The sequence below is a fragment of the Saccostrea echinata genome, unplaced genomic scaffold (genome assembly GCF_033153115.1).
Source record: "Saccostrea echinata isolate AGI-Se365-2 ecotype Australia unplaced genomic scaffold, CSIRO_AGI_Sech_v1 ptg000054l, whole genome shotgun sequence".
In the NCBI taxonomy this organism is placed as follows: domain Eukaryota; kingdom Metazoa; phylum Mollusca; class Bivalvia; order Ostreida; family Ostreidae; genus Saccostrea; species Saccostrea echinata.
The window spans coordinates 66,504,171-66,523,049 of NW_026889803.1; the positions used below are offsets into that span (position 1 = coordinate 66,504,171).

The 18,879-nt window shown below is 33.5% G+C and overlaps 1 protein-coding gene across 1 annotated transcript; it reads right to left on the reverse strand.

Moving 5' to 3' along the window:
• Positions 1–2,105: 2,105 nt before the first annotated feature.
• On the reverse strand, positions 2,106–14,140 carry LOC133172141 (blastula protease 10-like). The gene is made up of 10 exons (XM_061306964.1): positions 14,077–14,140; positions 9,756–9,864; positions 8,422–8,531; positions 8,067–8,184; positions 7,864–7,930; positions 5,203–5,406; positions 4,900–5,026; positions 4,643–4,813; positions 2,316–2,441; positions 2,106–2,191 (listed from the first exon to the last, which is right to left on the reverse strand). Exons 2-10 carry the CDS (start codon positions 9,773–9,775, stop codon positions 2,106–2,108), a joined length of 1,029 nt encoding a protein of 342 aa, XP_061162948.1. The 5' UTR covers positions 9,776–9,864; positions 14,077–14,140.
• Positions 14,141–18,879: the final 4,739 nt, after the last annotated feature.

Sequence of the window (18,879 nt, forward strand, 5' to 3'; positions counted from 1 at the left end):
TTGATCTGCAAAATTTGCTCTAGCCTATGGATATATGAAAAGTTGAAAGACAATGGAACAACGGACAAATTTCGATCACTTGAGCCTATAACACGTCGAGGAAACTATTTTCTGTGACGTCAGAATAAATTTACATGCTAAATGTGGCACCCAACGTGACTTGCAAACTGACCAATCAGCTAAATGAGTTGCATTATGGGTTACTTCAAAAATACTACATGTACGTTTCGAAAAGGCCAGTTTTTGAAATCGCTCTCGGAAAGACATGATGCATTTTCCCAAGCATTTTACACACTTAATATAATATGTACATCTTTATCTACTAGTTCCATGCTCACATTTACATACAAATGTTTTACAACGGTAAAATTTGGGTTTTCTCCACTCTATTGTATAAGTCCGTTTGTTGACAATAGCCTGGCAGTTTTTCCCGTGCTGTACTATCAGTTAGTATGAATTTCACGTGACTATTCCCTAGTCCAAAACAAATCGACTCTGAGGTGTACTCACGTAATCGACTCTGAAGTGTACTCACGTATTGTCATTGTTTACTACGTATACAACTTCGATATATATGCTACTTTGTTTGTATGTTGTTTAACGTCCCTCTCGAGAATTTTTCACTCATATGAAGACGCCACCACTTGCCGATGGAGGGCTGCAAATTTTGTCCTATATTCGGCACTTACGGCCATTGAGCAGTGAGGGTTTTTTTTCTTGCCAGCACCTACTGCGACACGGGACCTCGGTTTATACGGTCTCATCCGAAGGACCGGTCTCCACATCCCGCAGTGGGGTTCGAACCCGCGACGTCAGGATCAACTCCTTACTTCGCGACTCTAGAGCAGACGCTCTAACCACTGCGCCACGCCGGCGACTATATGCTACTCAATACACGTTCTTATGATCAATGTACTTGAGAATTAAAATACCGTACAGCAATAGACTTATGTTATTTATAACTGCATTAACTTTTAATTTCTAGTAAACAAATAACAAAGTAACAAAAAATAACACCAGTAGCATGGCAAATTTACGAATATCAAGTTATAAAAACTGGGTTCTTATTTACTTGTGAAGACTTTGTGAGCGGTAATTCAACGTACTATTTAACACGAAAAATTGACTTTGTTAATGTGAGCATGGAAAATCTTAATTAGAACATATTCCTCGTGTTTTTCAAAAACATTAAAAATAATTATCAGTCGACTTTCCCGCAGTCATTTGAAATCGCGTCCTAAATTTGCCTGACCCACGTGTTTGTAGTAAAATATAAACACGTAGTAGACCATCGAGCTTTTCGGCTCATTCATTGGATTGGTCGATTGCTCGCTGTAAGCACCTCTGTGCGCAATGACGACAATATCCATATTTGGTAGATTCCTCGACCTATTTAACTCATGTAAGCTGTTGTACTAAGTTAAAGCGATACTGTAACGCAAAAAGGGAAAATTAAGTAAAATAAAATTTTTGCATGACCAGTGCAAATTTTGTTCCATTCTTGAAAGTATTAAGACTAAAGTTTCAGAAAAACACAGGCTTCAGAACTAAAAAAAAATCTGTTTTTATAGAGAAAAAAATGTTTGCCCCAAGACGAAAAGAATCCTTCACTTCTTCCTCTTCATTGATAGCATAAAAGTTGAAAAAGTTACCATGGTGTCAAGTCTATAGAAATGAATGTCGGATGACCAAGGAGATTCAAACAATCTTCAAAAAAGACTCCTTACCTTTGCATGTTCCGATTCAATGTTTTTACAAGTTTTACGCTAAAAATAAAAGTCGCGTGACCTTGGTATTGATGATAACAACGACGCGGTAGAAACAACCTTTGTTTTTTTTCCGACACTTACATTTTGCAATCTTACAGTGCAGTTGAGTTTGTCAAAACTTCGCTATACGCATATTTTTCATAAATCGTTCGCTTTGTGATACAAATATCTTGGAAGAATGACATGATTTTGACACATAATGTAACTTTAATTTCATCAATTTTCAAACTCATCTTTCGAGAAAAAGCCTAATTTTTTCTAGAAATAAAAAAAAACTTTTATTATGTTGCATAAAATGTAAAGAAAAAAAAAAGAAAAAGAAAAAAAAGAAGGATTTTAATTGACGTAGTTCGTTAAAATCGAAATCCTAGTAAAATACATCTTACTTTGTGAGGTTTCATCTGCGCTTAGCAACTCTCCGGCTGCAAGGAAAAGCAAAAGTATATCACAAAGCAGAATAATTTTGTAATATTATAAAAACTTGTGTAAAAACAGAGACTGGCGAAGGTTAATGATTTTCTTGCCCATTTTTGCCTGTTGACATACCTCTACAGAAGTTACATGTGGCGGCGCAGTTAGATTCCATATAACTCCTCACGAACTGAAGTGTACAAAAGCCTCGGTCTCTCAGCAGACCACATGACTGACCCATGTCTTCACATCGCTTTTGAGCTGAAAGATTTTATAAAGATTGCTTCATGACAAGGCGACTTCTCTCAGAAAAATAGAACCTTTATTTTAAGCCTTCGTAGATGATAAAGTTAATATTCATTATTTTTTCTAAAACAAATATACAGATTTATTTCAAATCCCCATCCCTACTTCTCACTCTCCCCTCGAAATTGGTACCACAAAAAAAAAAAAAAAAAAAAAAAATTCCCCTAATTTCGACTAGGATGGGTTTAACTAGTAGCATCACGATATATGCATAGTAATATCAAAATATCCAACAATCAATATTCTTTATATCCTTGGCGGAGGCTTGTGGCCACCTTTTCTTAATGGAGGGAAGGAGGCGGGCGGGTATCTGTGCCTCCCATATTTTGTACCAAACGCCTAACCAATTTTACCAGATCACAGTTTCTGTGTACAAATTTATATTGTTTAATCTTTCCTTCCACTACACACCCCAATACAATAGAATGTTTTATGTTTTTTTATGACTTTGTTTTTGCTGATTTTTTGCAGCTAGCTGTACCAAAGATACATTACCATTGCAGAGGTTACAGGCTTCTTTACAATACATCATCATATACGGGCTCCTACTACAAAAACCCTGCCCCGCCCAGTAGTCACAGTAACGATTCATATCCTCACACGCTCCTAAAGGACATAAAAACGAATAAAATCAACCGCAGCACAGAAAACACAGTCCATGTAATGTCCGTCACTAATTTAAATCTTCAACTGTAACTGAGTCTAAGACCATGTTAGTTATTGCGATACAGTATCATACAAGACATTCAAACCAGTAAAATTGGTCATTGGCATTTTTAGTAAAATGCCAATGAAGACCAAGATGATTATTTGAAGCAACATTATATAAATACTGCATGTAGTTGAGTGTAACACTGAAAATTTTCACCCCAAGAAAACCATTGTCAACCGAGGCGCAGCCGAGGTTGACAATGGTTTTCGAGGGGTGAAAATTTTCAATGTTACACTCATCTACTTGCAGTATTTATTATATTATACTGAATTTTTTTTTTACAAATACATATTACAGTGAACCTTGCCTGCAAAAATTCTGCGCACTCAATATTTTTAGCTCACCTGAGCTGAAAGCTCAAGTGAGCTTTTCTGATCAGCCGTTGTCCGTCGTCCGTCCGTCCGTCTGTCTGTCCGTCTGTCCTTCCGTCTGTAAACTTTTCAAATTTTCAACTTCTTCTCAAGAACCACTGGGCTAATTTTATTCAAACTTGGTACAAAGCATCCCTGGGTGAAGGGAAGTTTAAATTGTCAAAATAAGGGACCAAGTCCCTTCAAAGTGGAGATAATCAAGAAAAGACAAAAATTGGGTGGGGTCATTAAAAAATCTTCTTTTAAAGAACCACTGGGCCAAAAGGCTGAAACTTATGTGGAAGCATCCTGGGGTAGTGTATATTCTAAATTGATCAAATCATGACCCCCGGGGGTAGGGCGGGGCCACAATAGGGAATCCAAGTTTTACATTGAAATATGTAGTAAAAATCTTCTTCTCAAGAACCACTGGGCCAGAAAAGCTGAAACTTATGTGGAAGCATCCTGGGGTAGTGTAGATTCTAAATTGTTCAAATCATGACCCCCGGGGATAGGGGAGGGCGACAATAGGGAATCCATGTTTTACATTGAAATATGTAGTAAAAATTTTTTAAAAATCTTCTCAAGAACCACTGGGCCAGAAAAGCTGAAACTTATGTGGAAGCATCTTGGGGTAGTGTAGATTCTAAATTGTTCAAATCATGACCCCCGGGGATAGGGCGGGGCCACAATAGGAAATCCATATTTTACATTGAAATATGCAGAAAAAATCTTTAAAAATCTTCTTCTAAAGAACCACTGGGCCAGAAAAGCTGAAACTTATGTGGAAGCATCATGGGGTAGTGTAGAATCTAATTGGTCAAATCATGACCCCTGGAGATAGGGCGGGGCCACAATAAGTACAACGGGGGGGGGGGGGGTAAGGTGAAAAACAGCAAGGCCAAAGTTACTCAGGTGAGCGTTGTGGCCAATGGGCCTCTTGTTTGTCGAATGTTGCTATGCTTGAGGGCGTGGCTTCATTATTCAGCGGGTTATAGTGTATTTTAACAAATGTTTCTCGACGAATCAAATTCAACTAATTTACATGAAAGTATAATATTAACAGATATAAGCTAAGGGAAGTGGGGTGGTACCTTCCATTGGGGTGGTGGTTCTGATTGTTGAAGATGACACAGATGTTGTGGTCACTAAGGTGGTACCAGTACAGTTCTGGACTGGGTTGTTTGGGTTGTTAGTGGGACATTTACAAGAACAGTCTTTGCCGACAAAACCTTCTCCCGGGCAACTCTGAGCAGGACAGTTCTCTGAAGAGATTTTTAAAAATTTTTTATAAATCAGAAATTAAGTAGACAATTTCAAGTTTGAAATTCTCGTTAACAAGGAGTCGTACCTGCACAGTTATACATTATATTGGCAAGCTTGATGTCATTAAAGCTGAGTCCGGGTGCTCTACCAATGATATTTTGAAATCGGGAATCAATTGTCTGTACTGTAATTTGACCATTAGTTGAAAAATCCTTAAATAATCAAAAAATGCATTGTAATAAATACATGTATGCTTATATACACATGGATAATGAACGCCAAATTACAAGTTTTCCATTTGAAATGGCAACTCAGCACTTGTCTCTTTCTCTTAAAAGAAATCATTCATTTAATTCCACGGAGATTTTGTGTAAATAGTAATCTTCACCCTGACTCCGTAATGCATCACGCTTCTGTAATCGTAAGGTACATCAAAATTATTCACTCGACTTGTGGGACGTCTATTAAAGTTGAAGAGAACCGGTTGTGGTATATTTTCAGTGCGAATCCGGACAAACCCGTCTCTGTCCGGCCTTGACTGTTCGTGTTGGAATCCAACAGCGTGTCCCATTTCGTGGACCACAATTCTCCTCTGAAATATTGGAGGATATCAGTTTACAGCGATTCCACCTTCATCTTCGTTCTAACTACTGTAATAGATTGCAGTTGTTTTCTCTAAACTATTCAACACCATCTCGTTATTTATCTTACTTAAAAAAAATCTCCATTTTGGACCCCAAAGAAACATTTACCCATTCATATATCCAACATTGCTGTAATACAATAGGATCTAGCCCATTTACATATCCAACAGTGACACAATACAATAGTCTAATCGAACACCCCTTGAATTCATGGACTAGTGAGCATGAACAGCATGGCGCTAAAGTCATTTCAAACCTTTCAATTGTACTGAACAGTCATGAAATCAGACGAAGAATATTTTTAAATCCAAAGTAAATTCAGAGAGGTTTAAATTGTGTCTTGAATACTTTTGACATGGAAGCAGAAGAACACTACAGAATTTTGAGAACAGATTGGGAATTTATCATTACATATAAGATGAAGATTTGTTGAGGAAAAGTGTTGGAATCTTATGGAGTTCTATTCGGACAATACACTGTAGTTCTAGAAGTTCTAAATCTTATGAAAAGATTGTTGGTGTTATGCGGAACCTGCTTTAAAAATAGTCCATATCAAGATCTGCAATAAAAACGGTGTCAAAAATAGATGTGCTGTCAATTTATTAAATTGTTTTAGAACTTATGGAAGTAGGAAGTATGAGAACAAAGATGAACCTCGAATAATCTGAGGGGATTTGCCGATAACGGTATCCTGAAATAATATTCAACAACAGGACGTGATGTGGTTCAAGGTGAAAATGTATTTATAAGCGTGTTTAAAAGTGATGCTTTCAAAATTTAAGACCGGAAACATCTATACTTATAAATTAATAAATTTTGCAAATAAACTCCGAAACGGGTGCACCAGAGTTCGTACTTACTCCTCTAACAATACACTACATACAAGCTGATGTCCGTAAACTATATTTAGATTTCACTTGCATAGTAAATATCGTACATTAAATTAAAAGTCTACTTTTATTTTCTATAAACAGCCATGAAATAGCAAAAACCTGAGTACGGTGGCGTTTCCGGTTGGCGGATCTAAGTTACTGGCAATTTTTAATGAAACTGACAACAAGCAATCATTTATTTATTTCATAAAACTTCATCACTGAATTATTCAATCAAAACTTGATTTAAATGATATAAAAGAAATAAGTTTTGATAACCGATTAAAAAGGGAAATGTGCAAATTATTTTCGTCATTCACCAATCTTAATATTGACGGAAGCTTCTAGAACATCATATAGCATCGAGCCCGATGTTAAAAAGAAAAACGAGGCGATCATTTAAAAAAAAAGCTTTTGTATGAATGGTCATTGAAATAATGGTAAATCATTGATAACACTATAAGTTTTGAATATATTTATATATCGAAAGACTATTACATGTATGTCGTAGGTTTTTCTAATAAATTTATTAGAATATTAATAAAATTTGTATTTATTCCTTATACTGAGAGCATCGTGGCAACGAACCCGAAGTACAATTTGTACTTCGGAATAAACCTGCTTACATGAAATGAGAAAATTAATGAATAAGGTATTGTTCACATACAATTAAAGCTGTGTAAAATATTGTGCTTTAATCAATACATCTCAGTTTTTTTCTGAATAAAGTCATTTGTATCAAATACTCGGCCTAAAAGCTAATTTTTACACAGACCCTGTACTTGGGTCTTGCATTATAAATATGTATGTACCTTATTGATATGTAAAAAAAAAAAAAAAGTAAAGTACATTTTTACATATCAATAAGGTACATACATATTCATAAACCAGGACCCAAGTACCTGTGAATTTTTACCCCCCCCCCCCCCGAAAAAAATCAATTTATCAGTAAAATGTGCATATTCGCTGCTTTTATCCTTTACGGAAATGAAATAAGAGCATCTGAAGTACAATATCCATAACATAGTATAACAGGTTTCACAATAAAGGTCAATTAATGAAATTGTTATATTTCAAGTTTTTACAGAAAAGGGGGGGGGGCAGTGGAGACGTACATCTACTTCATGCGGGATTTTGAACAAAGTATTTCTTCCTCCTATAAGCCTGTAGGCTGTCAGTAGAAACTACAATATATTTTCTGTCGTTAGTGATATAAATTCAATTCCCCGCGCTTGCGCGTGATTTCATATAGTTTCTGTAAAAAAATACCATCGGATAAATAGTGGATATTTTATTGGCGACAAAAGTCTAATAGTGTGCAAAATGGAGAGGAATTGTTAATTTTGTGAGCATTGGAAGTGAATATTTAACACGATTCTAATGGTGTGTAAAATGCGAACTATTTCCGTTTGCATTGGAAATAAATTCTAATAGTGTGACAAATTCGGAGTAATTATTTTTACCATGTGCAGAAAAATAAGAAAAATTATTGGAAAGAGGATTATCTCTTTGTGAAGTGTAAAAAGCACTTACTATACGGCATCCCCTGGCCAAGCTGATCGGCTGAACACGGCCTATTGTCCCCACAAAATACGAGCATCTAGTGTAAGACAAATGGAAACTTGTTGTAAACACTTTATCTATCTTAAAATTAATTTAAAATGTACAATTAATAATTCTTTTACCTGAACGTCTAAAACAATAACATAATTTGATGCTCATTAAACTGAACACACCCTTGGCCATTTTGAAATCTCACGGCACTGGATTCTCCATTCCTTGGTCGGAACACGACACACGTTTCTCTGTTCCAATCCCCCATTGCCAGGTTAATCTGATTCAGATCTGTCTGAGCTTTAATTAGAAGTGAATTGCAAAACTCAATTATCGATCAATGATTTACTTTGTATTTAATTTATTAACTCTGCTTCAAAAAAGAAGTTAAAAATGTTTTGTAATATATTTGTATCAAGATACTCCTAGAAAAAGTGTTGAGCATAGTTAAATTCATTTTCATTTTGAAATATATGCACACGGAGCTTTATGAAGTACCATGTTATTAAAGGCTCTAATGATTTCAGTATAACTCACAAAATGTGTTTGGTGCGATTTCATAAGGAACTATTTTTCCTGGCCATCTGCTTTGTTGGGATCGGATTGCTTTCCTCTTCTTTCTCCTACTCATTTTTTCTTCTGCCATTCTACGAAATTGTAATACAGTATGTAAAAGTCTTTTAAAGTTAATGAAATAGAAAATACCGTATATTTTCTGTGATATTTTATTCTTTTATTATTATTATTTTATCTGTCAATTTTAACACAAAAACTATATACCGATAATCTGTTTAGTGTTGAGTTACAGTGTTTGGTGATGTTTTGAGGAGGTAGTTGGTGATGTGTTGAGGTAGTATTACACAATTATTGACTGGGTTCGAGGGCGTTTTGTCGGACTGTTTGAGGCCGTTAGGCCGAGGGCAAACAATTCAAGTTGGTTCGAGGGGTCGGCAAAACCCATTTTGCTAAAGAACCAATAAATGTCTTGTTATACTTTTTTGACATATCTTGTGCTGGCTTCCAAGATGGCACAAACAGTCCACTCTGCAGGATTACATTGATTTTATTTTTACCGCTCAGTAAAACACTGGAAATGCTCAACTTTTTAAAAGAAATTTTTTTTAAAGGTACAACAATTAGTAATGTGTTGAGATACCGTTTGGTGATGTATGATGTTGAGACAGTTTGTTGTGTTGTGATGAGGCAGTGTGTTGTGTTATTATGAGGCAGTGTGTTGTGTTATGTGGAGGACGTGTGTTGTGTTATGTTGGGGCAGTGTGTTGTGTTATGTTGAGGCAGTGTGTTGTGTTATGTTGAGGCAGTGTGTTCTGTTGTGATGAGGCAGTGTGTTGTGTTGTGATGAGGCAGTGTGTTGTGTTATGTTGAGGACGTGTGTTGTGTTATGTGGAGGACGTGTGTTATGGCAGTGTGTTGTGTTATGTGGAGAACGTGTGTTGTGTTATGTTGGGGCAGTGCGTTGTGTTATGTTGAGGCAGTGTGTTGTCTTATGTTGAGGCAGTGTGTTGTCTTATGTGGAGGACGTGTGTTGTGTTATGTTGAGGCAGTGTGTTCTGTTGAGGCAGTGTGTTCTGTTGCGTGAGGCAGTGTGTTGTCTTATGTTGAGGCAGTGTGTTGTCTTATGTTGAAGCAGTGTGTTGTGTTTTGTTGAGGCAGTGTGTTGTGTTATGTTGAGGCAGTGTGTTGTGTTATGTTGAGGCAGTGTGTTGTCTCATGTTGAGGCAGCGTGTTGTGTTATGTTGAGGAAGTGTGTTGTGTTATGTTGAGGAAGTGCGTTATGATATGTTGTAGCAGTGCTTGGTGATATTTTGAGGTAGTGCATGGCGATATATTAAGGTAGTTTTTGTTAATACCTTTCTTTTTCTTGTTGCATATAATCTTCTTATGTCATCATTATGTCGTGTTCTATTCTAATGGTAGGATTCTCTGAGGATCCACTGGAGACCAGATCAAAACTTATACCTGTGTACAGTAGTAAATCACAAAAATAACAATCAAAATTCATACCTGTGTACAGTAGTAAATCACAAAAATAACAATCAAAATTCATACCTGTGTACAGTAGTAAATCACAAAAATAACAATCAAAACTCATACCTGAGTACAGTAGTAAATCACAAAAATAACAATCAAAACTCATACCTGAGTACAGTATTAAATCACAAAAATAACGATCAAATCTCATATCTGAGTACAGTAGTAAATCACAAAAATAACAATCAAAACTCACAAGTGTATAGAGGGAAATCACCTGCTAACATTGCTAATGAGTAATGATCAAAGCGATTCTTTTGCCAAGTCCTAAGCAGTTAGTTCACGTCTCCCCAGAGTCCATGCTACACCCTCAATTACGCACTTCTGAATAGATTTATACTCGTCAGCGAGAAAAGTTTATCACAAAATGATTTTTATTTGTAAGAATTTTGTTCTTCGGTTTTATATTAATTAAAATTAGAATTAACTTCCAATAGAATACCAGAATATTGAATGACAAAATAAGGTAGATAAAATAAAACTTTTCTAATGAGATAACGATGTTCATGGAATTCCGTATTTATACATTTGGACCCAATGGAGAGCAGAATGTGAACAAGTTGGTAATACACACACACACACACACACCCTCACACACACACACACACACACATATAATTATATATCTATCTATATCTATATCTATATCTATATATATATATATATATATATATATATATATATTTAAGTAATGGATATATGCCGTATACTGTTCTATATGTAAAATTATCAAACTGTTTGAGGCCCGTTAGGGCCGAAAACAGTCTGATAATTTTACTTAAAACATTGCTGTGACATCATGTCTTTATTCTTGCAGTCTAAAAATTTACCTGTAGCTGTCCGATAATAATATTTACCTATCCAATAATATATTATCGGACGACAGTGATAACAAAATCGGACAGTATTTAAAAAACAAAATGGTGACTGAAATCTATGCATGTTTAATAGGTCCAGAAACAGCAAAAAAAAAGTGAGAAAAAAAAACAAATTCAGGGAAAGCAATTATCAGGAAATTAAGTTGATACAAAATAGCAAATCCATGAAGAAGAAAATCGGGTTTTAACCTGCCTCAACAGTTACACTTTCCATTGGGGTTTTGCTAAGTGTTTTTGATGCAGCACTTTAAATAAGCGAATTTAAATTCATTTATGATAAAGAATCTGCGAATCTCTTCATTTAACGAGGTTTGTTCGCCGATAGCCTCACTTTTAAAACCCGAGATTTTCATTATATCATCCAGCTAAAATTTTAGATAAAACCCCACATTTTTACTTTCCATGGTGATGACATCATCCAACACTGTGTCTGTATCAATGACAGACGCACATGATGAATTAATTACACAGCTGCAAAGGCAAACATTTTTTAATGTTCTGAATAAAAATAAATCCTTCACCACCTGACCACTGTCCATAATTCCTGCTATTCTAAACGACTGCCGTTGAAGGAATGAAATGAAACAAAAGAGTTCACTCGCTGTTTTTACATTCTAAAGAAAAAATAACTTTTTTCTTTTGTCTACTTATTAGACGGTTTCAGGTAGAAAACTATTGATGCCTTAACTCCTGCTGTGTAATTATCGGACTCCTCCAGGTAACTTTTGGACATTTAAATGGCAATGTTTTAAGTAAGATATATGCCTCATACAATTCTATTTAACTTATTTAAAGTGCTGCATCAAAAACACTTAGCAAAACCCCAATGGAAAGTGTAACTGTTGAGGCAGGTTAAAACCCGATTTTCTTCTTCATGGATTTGCTATTTTGTATCAACTTGATTTCCTGATAATTGCTTTCCCTGAATTTGTTTTTTTTTTTTTTTTTTACTTTTTTTGTTGTTTCTGGTTTCTGGACCTATTTCACTCACCATTTTGTTTTTTAAATACTGTCCGATTTTGTTATCACTGTCGTCCGATAATATATTATTGGATAGGTAAATATTATTATCGGACAGCTACAGGTAAAACTATTGATGCCTTAACTCCTGCTGTGTAATTATCGGACTCCTCCAGGTAACTTTTGGACATTTAAATGGCAATGTTTTAAGTAAGACATATGCCTCATACAATTCTATTTAACTTATTTAAAGTGCTGCATCAAAAACACTTAGCAAAACCCCAATGGAAAGTGTAACTGTTGAGGCAGGTTAAAACCCGATTTTCTTCTTCATGGATTTGCTATTTTGTATCAACTTGATTTCCTGATAATTGCTTTCCCTGAATTTGTTTTTTTTTTTTTTACTTTTTTTGTTGTTTCTGGTTTCTGGACCTATTTCACTCACCATTTTGTTTTTTAAATACTGTCCGATTTTGTTATCACTGTCGTCCGATAATATATTATTGGATAGGTAAATATTATTATCGGACAGCTACAGGTAAAATTTTTAGACTGCAAGAACAAAGACATGACGACACAGCAATGTTTAATATATATATATATATATATATATATATATATATATATATATATATATATATATATATATATATATATATATATATATATATATATATATATATATATATATATATATATATATATATATATATATTATATGATGTATCATATGCCTAATCCGTCAAACATACATGTAGTAAACACAGTCTTCAAGTGAAACTTTTCTGTTATCAAGGATTGTCTACCAATTATTGTTGTAAAGGGAGAGGACGTTCAAGAATTGTTTGGTTTTGTAGATTCAAATTATAAAGTTTCAACCTGCAATTCCATAAGATCTGACGTAATGCAAGTATATATTCATAAAGAATAATTAAACAGCTGTTACCAAATTGTAAATACATGTAAATTGGGGGACAGTTATGAGCGTAATTAAATGGTGTTTCTTTCTGATATTAATATCATGCAGTCTTTTTAAGATTGTATTGATTATTTGCGCAAAATCTCATAATTAAAATTTATCGCAAGCTCTCTCTGTTTTTATAAGAGGCACGCTTTAACTGTTTATAAGTCAAAGGTCACTGACACGACACGTAAAAATGGCTTCAATTAACGGGTACATGTACTATCGTTATGAAAAGAAAGTACAAATGCAAGCGTCTGATATCCTACATTTAGATAAAATGTGCAGTAAATATTATATCAATTTTAAAATCAAGTGCATTGGATAAATGTAGATGTACAGTATTTATTGTACTACGTAAATGTTAACGATTCAGAAATTCGTTGTATAATGATGATAGCGTAGGTTAAACATTGTACAACTAGTCTATAAAAGACAAATAAAGAAAATGACATGGAAAATTAATTGAAGTTTCAACGAATATTCGACTATCGTTCGACTAAAGCCTCCGAATATTCGACTAAGCTGTCCGAATAAAATTGACATCCCTAATATATATATATATATATATATATATATATATATATATATATATATATATATATATATATATATATATATATATATATATATATATATATATATATATATATATATATATATATATATATATATATATATATATAGAAAGCACAAAGAAATTCACTTTTATGAAGATACCCACTTCCGCCCCAGCCCGGGGTTGAACTCTCGACCTACGGAATCTGTCTCCTAGCAGTACAGGAACAGCGCGCTAGACCGCTCGGCTATCTAGGCAAGTGAAAAAAAACTTGCTTTCGATGCCGATGAAATTCTCGCGGCGCTGCCCTACACTACACGGTCATTGAGAATGGAAGTGAGATACAGTTATTTGGACATTAGTTTTATCAGAGGATCGTTACCAATACACGTTGTAATGAAATTAATTTTTATTTATAAAGCACATTTTACAACAACTCTTAAACTAACATAACTGCCCTAAGTGAAGAAATATTAATATAGAAAGCACAAAGAAATTCACTTTTATAAGGATACCCACTTCCGCCCCAGCCTCATAAAAGTGAATTTCTTTGTGCTTTCTATATTAATATTTCTTCACTTAGGGCAGTTATGTCAGTTTAAGAGTTGTTGTAAAATGTGCTTTATATATATATATATATATATATATATATATATATATATATATATATATATATATATATATATATATATATATATATATATATATATATATATATATATATATATATATATATATAAGCTAATAAAATATGTATAAATAAGCTATTATAATTAACTTACTGTCATTGGTGGCCTCCGTCAGTATTTCGTCAAGTGTTTTTTCTTCCATGGCATCTGCCTAGAAATAGAAAACACACTTCATTCAAATGTTAAAATGTATTTTACAAAAATTTGCGAATACAATATTTAACTGTTCAGTCTCTTCTCTCCTTTTAACTTAATTTTTGCATATTTTTATAACAAGAAAAATAAAAGATCTATTTCTTGCAAACCTTCAGAGGGTGGAATTTCTTATTTTACAGATCTATACTGACCAATATAAAATTAATTAAAACTTTCCCTACCTTTAGGTACAAACAAATAACTATTAAGAGTCCTAGAGACTTCATCGTAGTGTTTCTACTGATCTGACGACTTTTATGGTAAACTGTAGTTTTTGCCTTCCCCTTCCATTTATATAAGTTGTCGCATGAGTCACTTCATGTACGTAATGATGTGCTCTCGTGCAAATTCTATCTCGGGTGCAATATTCTGATGTGCTCTCGTGCAAATTCTATCTCGGGTGCAATATTCTGACTTTTGCATGTATAACAAAACTTGGATATTAAGAATTACGACTTACCGGTGAAATAATTGGTTTTTTAATTAAATAAAGCACAAACTCAACATGTGAGCAAAAGATCCAGACAATTCTAAAAATAGAAACAAGTTATATACTTGCATGTAGTATCAAATTGTTTAGCTTATCCAGGAAAACATTTAACAAAATAGAAAATCGAGAAACCTGGCGTTTTTATATGGGAAATCCTAATAAAAAAAATGTTACAGTTAACTATAGTTTACTATAGTATCAAAGTATTTTTACTATGGATTTCAGATTGTTATTTTTTATGTTCTCAAATTTACAGGTGCACTTTTTTGATATTAAATTGGAGTATTACTTGTATGTGAACATATTATTCACCTCATTGGTATTGATTTTTAGAGATTTTAAGCATCGAAATCTAAAATATGGGGATTCCATGAAATGGGGGCTGTATAATTTGCGGAATATTTATTAAAAGAGGATATTCCTACATTATTGTGTATATCAATTTTATACACCTTTGTACATGTACATGTATGCCTCTTATAGATTTTTTTATTAATAAATGATCTGATATTTTTTAAAAATATTTTTATGATTTTTAAAAAAAAATTTTATTGGGAATCTTTTAAAAGGATACAAAGGGTCGTAACATGAAGGGTACCTAAGCCTAAAACCATACTTAAGTATGACTTAAGCACATTCTCAGTATAGACTAAAGACTAATGGGAAGCTGGTTAAGTACCATTACACTTATCTAATCTCGTCAATAGAACATTCAACCATTTATAATTTGCATTAAACGAAATAAAAAATGTTTAACCCTTGTATATTGTATATTGACTTTTGTTTGAAATACAAATTTATTGAATATTGATTTATATAACACTCTTAAAATGAAACACGTACAGAATTTTACTGTTGGGATGCTTAATTGGTTTTAAATGCTAGTCACTTTAAGTCTACAATTGTAAGAATGGTGGATTTGTATGTTTGCTTGAAAATGTGAGTTTGAGGAAGAGGGCTAGAAAACTATATCTAGTGTTTGTGAATTAGATACAATGTAGAATGTCACAAACACGGATTCAGACAAGGCGCACTCCCTTCCGCGAGAGAGAGAATTGATACGCTTTCTATAAGGACTATATAATCGTATTCCAACCATAAAATTCTGCACGTTTGCCATTTTGAGTATGTTATTTGAACATGTTTTGAATCTGTTTTTTTTTTTTTTCAAAGTAAAAAATACACCAACATTACATATATAAATATTTATTTGGTTTAAGGCATAATATGAATGAATGAATGATTTAATGTGGAGATTTAACAACTAATAGTTCTAAATAAATTAAAATTTTATTTTAGACATATTTAAGTCAGCTCTACCTTCCTTAAGTCAGCTCGGTTTCCTTCAATTGTCGTTCTTAACACGCTTCTAGATACAATCTTAGGACTAAGAAATGACTTAAGTTCCACTTAAGCATAGTCTTAGACTTAAGGTCTTCTTATGTAACGACCACCCCCCCCCCCCTCCCCCGCTTGGGGCTTGTAACATAAGCCTTCCAATAAAGTTTTGGACTTAAGTTGGGTCATAAGTATGGCGCAGGTGCAGTCTTAGGACCAACAGACCTTTCTATGCACTCCTTAATTATGTGATATGCTGTAACATAAAACGAACTAAGCGAGGTTGAAGCTAAGTCAAATTTATGTTCATAAAATTTCTTTGAAATCTTTTCATTGTATGTACATATATGTTTAAAAATATCAACTAAAGAGTCAGTCATGTTTCTTTGATACAATTAATGTCGACGTCTTTCCTTACAAATTATAGATTAGAGTAGATTTCGTATTTACATTATAACTTTGTACAAAAAATACTTTAAATAATTGAAAAATAAATATAGCACACACGCAAAGTAAATACATGCCCTTTGTCTATCACTCGACTTTTTCAGTTTACCTATCTTCGTTACTTCTATTATTTTGACAAATCTTCACTTTCTTTGTCATTGTCACCGACATGGCATGAAAACCTAACTTCTCGCTACTTGAAATCAAAATTCATATTGAAAATAAACACAACAGTAAGAAATTTTAATTTCTTTTTTTATAGAAATATCAGCGAAATGGACGTTTTATGATATTGCTACATTGTTTTTACAATACATGTACATTCAAGAGGTCGAGGTGAAATTTTCATGAATTATTCTTTGTCTGTTCCCAACTGATCAAGAACCGGTCTCTCTTAAACCATCTCTCTCTGAAGGAAGAGAGTGCTTCTTGATTGAATCCGTGCTTGTATCTCATAAACAAATACCCTTTATCAGTTTTCTAGTCATTGTCCTCTAAATTACGACAATTTCTATGTCCTTAAATCCCCTTTTCTCACATTTTCAAATAAACATACAAACCCACCATTCTTCTGTGCTATTGTTTACTTATAGTGAATAGTGTTTATAACATATGAAGTATCCAAACCATAAAAATTCTGCATGTATGTCATTTTGAGAGTGTTATTAGGACCATATTTAATACATCTGTTCTTCAAAATATAACAGATATACCGATTTTACATGAAGATAATTACATGTATTTGGTTTTATGCATTATATGAATGGATGAAAATTTTTAATGCCTAGATTTAACAATTAATAGTTCTAAATATGTTATATATGCAATTTCAATCTATTACCGCAATGTTTGCTCGGCTTGATTTCTGTATCAGTCCGAAGTTGATATTAAAATGGTGCTTGAGATAATCATTGACAATATCTGTGTAGTTTTCCGAGATCAAGTCTTCCAAAAACCTATTGGAATTCCATGGGTTCTAATTGTGTCCCGATTTTAGCAGACCTTTTTTCATATTTCATATGAAGCAGAATCTATTTAAAAACTTATGAACTTGTACATAAAAGAAGAAGACACTTGCTGTGGCCTTCCATTCGATATTTAGATATATCGATGACTTTTTATCAATTAACAATAGTTATTTTCATTCATACGGTGATTCTATACATCCCAGTCAACTGGAAATAAAAGAAACCACAGAGTCTGACACATTTTTTTCATATTTGGAGATTCTACTTGAGAAAGACATTGATGGCAAACTAACAACAAAACTTTATGATAAACGTGATCAACTTTTCTGTCTTCGATTTCCCTTTATAACGATAAACCACTGTTACCCTGGAAGTTTATATCTCCCAGTTGATTCAATATGCAAGTGCCTGTTCTACGTTCGAACTATTTTCAAAACGAGGCAAGCTATTGACTGAAAAAATGATGATACAAAGATATCAACAATCTCGTTTAAAGTCATCATTTCGCAAGTTCTATGATCGATACCATGACTTTGTCAGCAAATACAACTTATCACTGAGTCGAATATTGACTGATGTTTTTCAAACGAATTGTTAGGCCATTATATTTTCCCACGAATGTCTACTATAGATTTTTTATGTTTTTTTATTTTTCAAGACGAATTCATGTCGTGAATTAATCGAATTATTCTCAAAAAATGTGTAACACATGCAAGACAAACTTTATAGACTTTTCATGTAAGGAGAGGGCGAAATAGGTTTTAAGAACTTGTGCTCACTCCAATTGTATATATTCATTACATGAAATATGTTTAATTAAATACAGATTTTTCTGTTTTCCCGATCATGTTAAGGAGCATACTGCGGGTGTGACCGGTCGACAGGAGATGCTTACTCCTCCATGGCACCTGATTCGGCCTCTGATATTTTTAGAGGTCTGTGATGGCTCTGCTCACAATTTGTATTTTTTCAATGGTCTTTTGAGCATGAATTCTGTTCGTAATCTTCATATTTCATTCGTTTTTTTCTTTCAGAATCACGTAAATGGTACATGAGAAATCAAGGAACACAGAGTGAATGATTCTTGTTTCGAGCAAATTCAGCTACACCGAGATATAGTTCAGATTGATTATTATATCATTATCTTACACACCTTTGATATTAAAAATGAACATGCATTTAAAAAAGATAATTGAAGAAAATACACAAGACCCTAAAAACAAAAATATTTTTATTAAAAAAAAACCAGAATTACAAAATAGCAATAGTGTGGCACCAGATGGATTAGAACATGATTATAAAAAAAGATAGCTATATACTTATATATCCAGCCGTCTGAGCTAAACTATGAAAAAGGGTGATATATGAATCCCAAAGTCCTAAAATTACCAAAATCAACAGCTTAAAAACTTACGACTTTTCAACTTTATACACAACCATTCCCCACGATAAATTTAA

Bases quoted from the DNA above. Each gene is read 5' to 3' on its own strand.
- LOC133172141 (XM_061306964.1), bottom strand. From the start codon at position 9,775: ATGCAACAAGAAAAAGAAAG. The intron at 8,532-9,755 runs GTATTAACAAAA...ACAATTTCGTAG, and splicing joins ATGCAACAAGAAAAAGAAAG to AATGGCAGAAGAAAAAATGA. The intron at 2,442-4,642 runs GTACCACCCCAC...AAAATCTTTCAG, and splicing joins AACCACCACCCCAATGGAAG to CTCAAAAGCGATGTGAAGAC.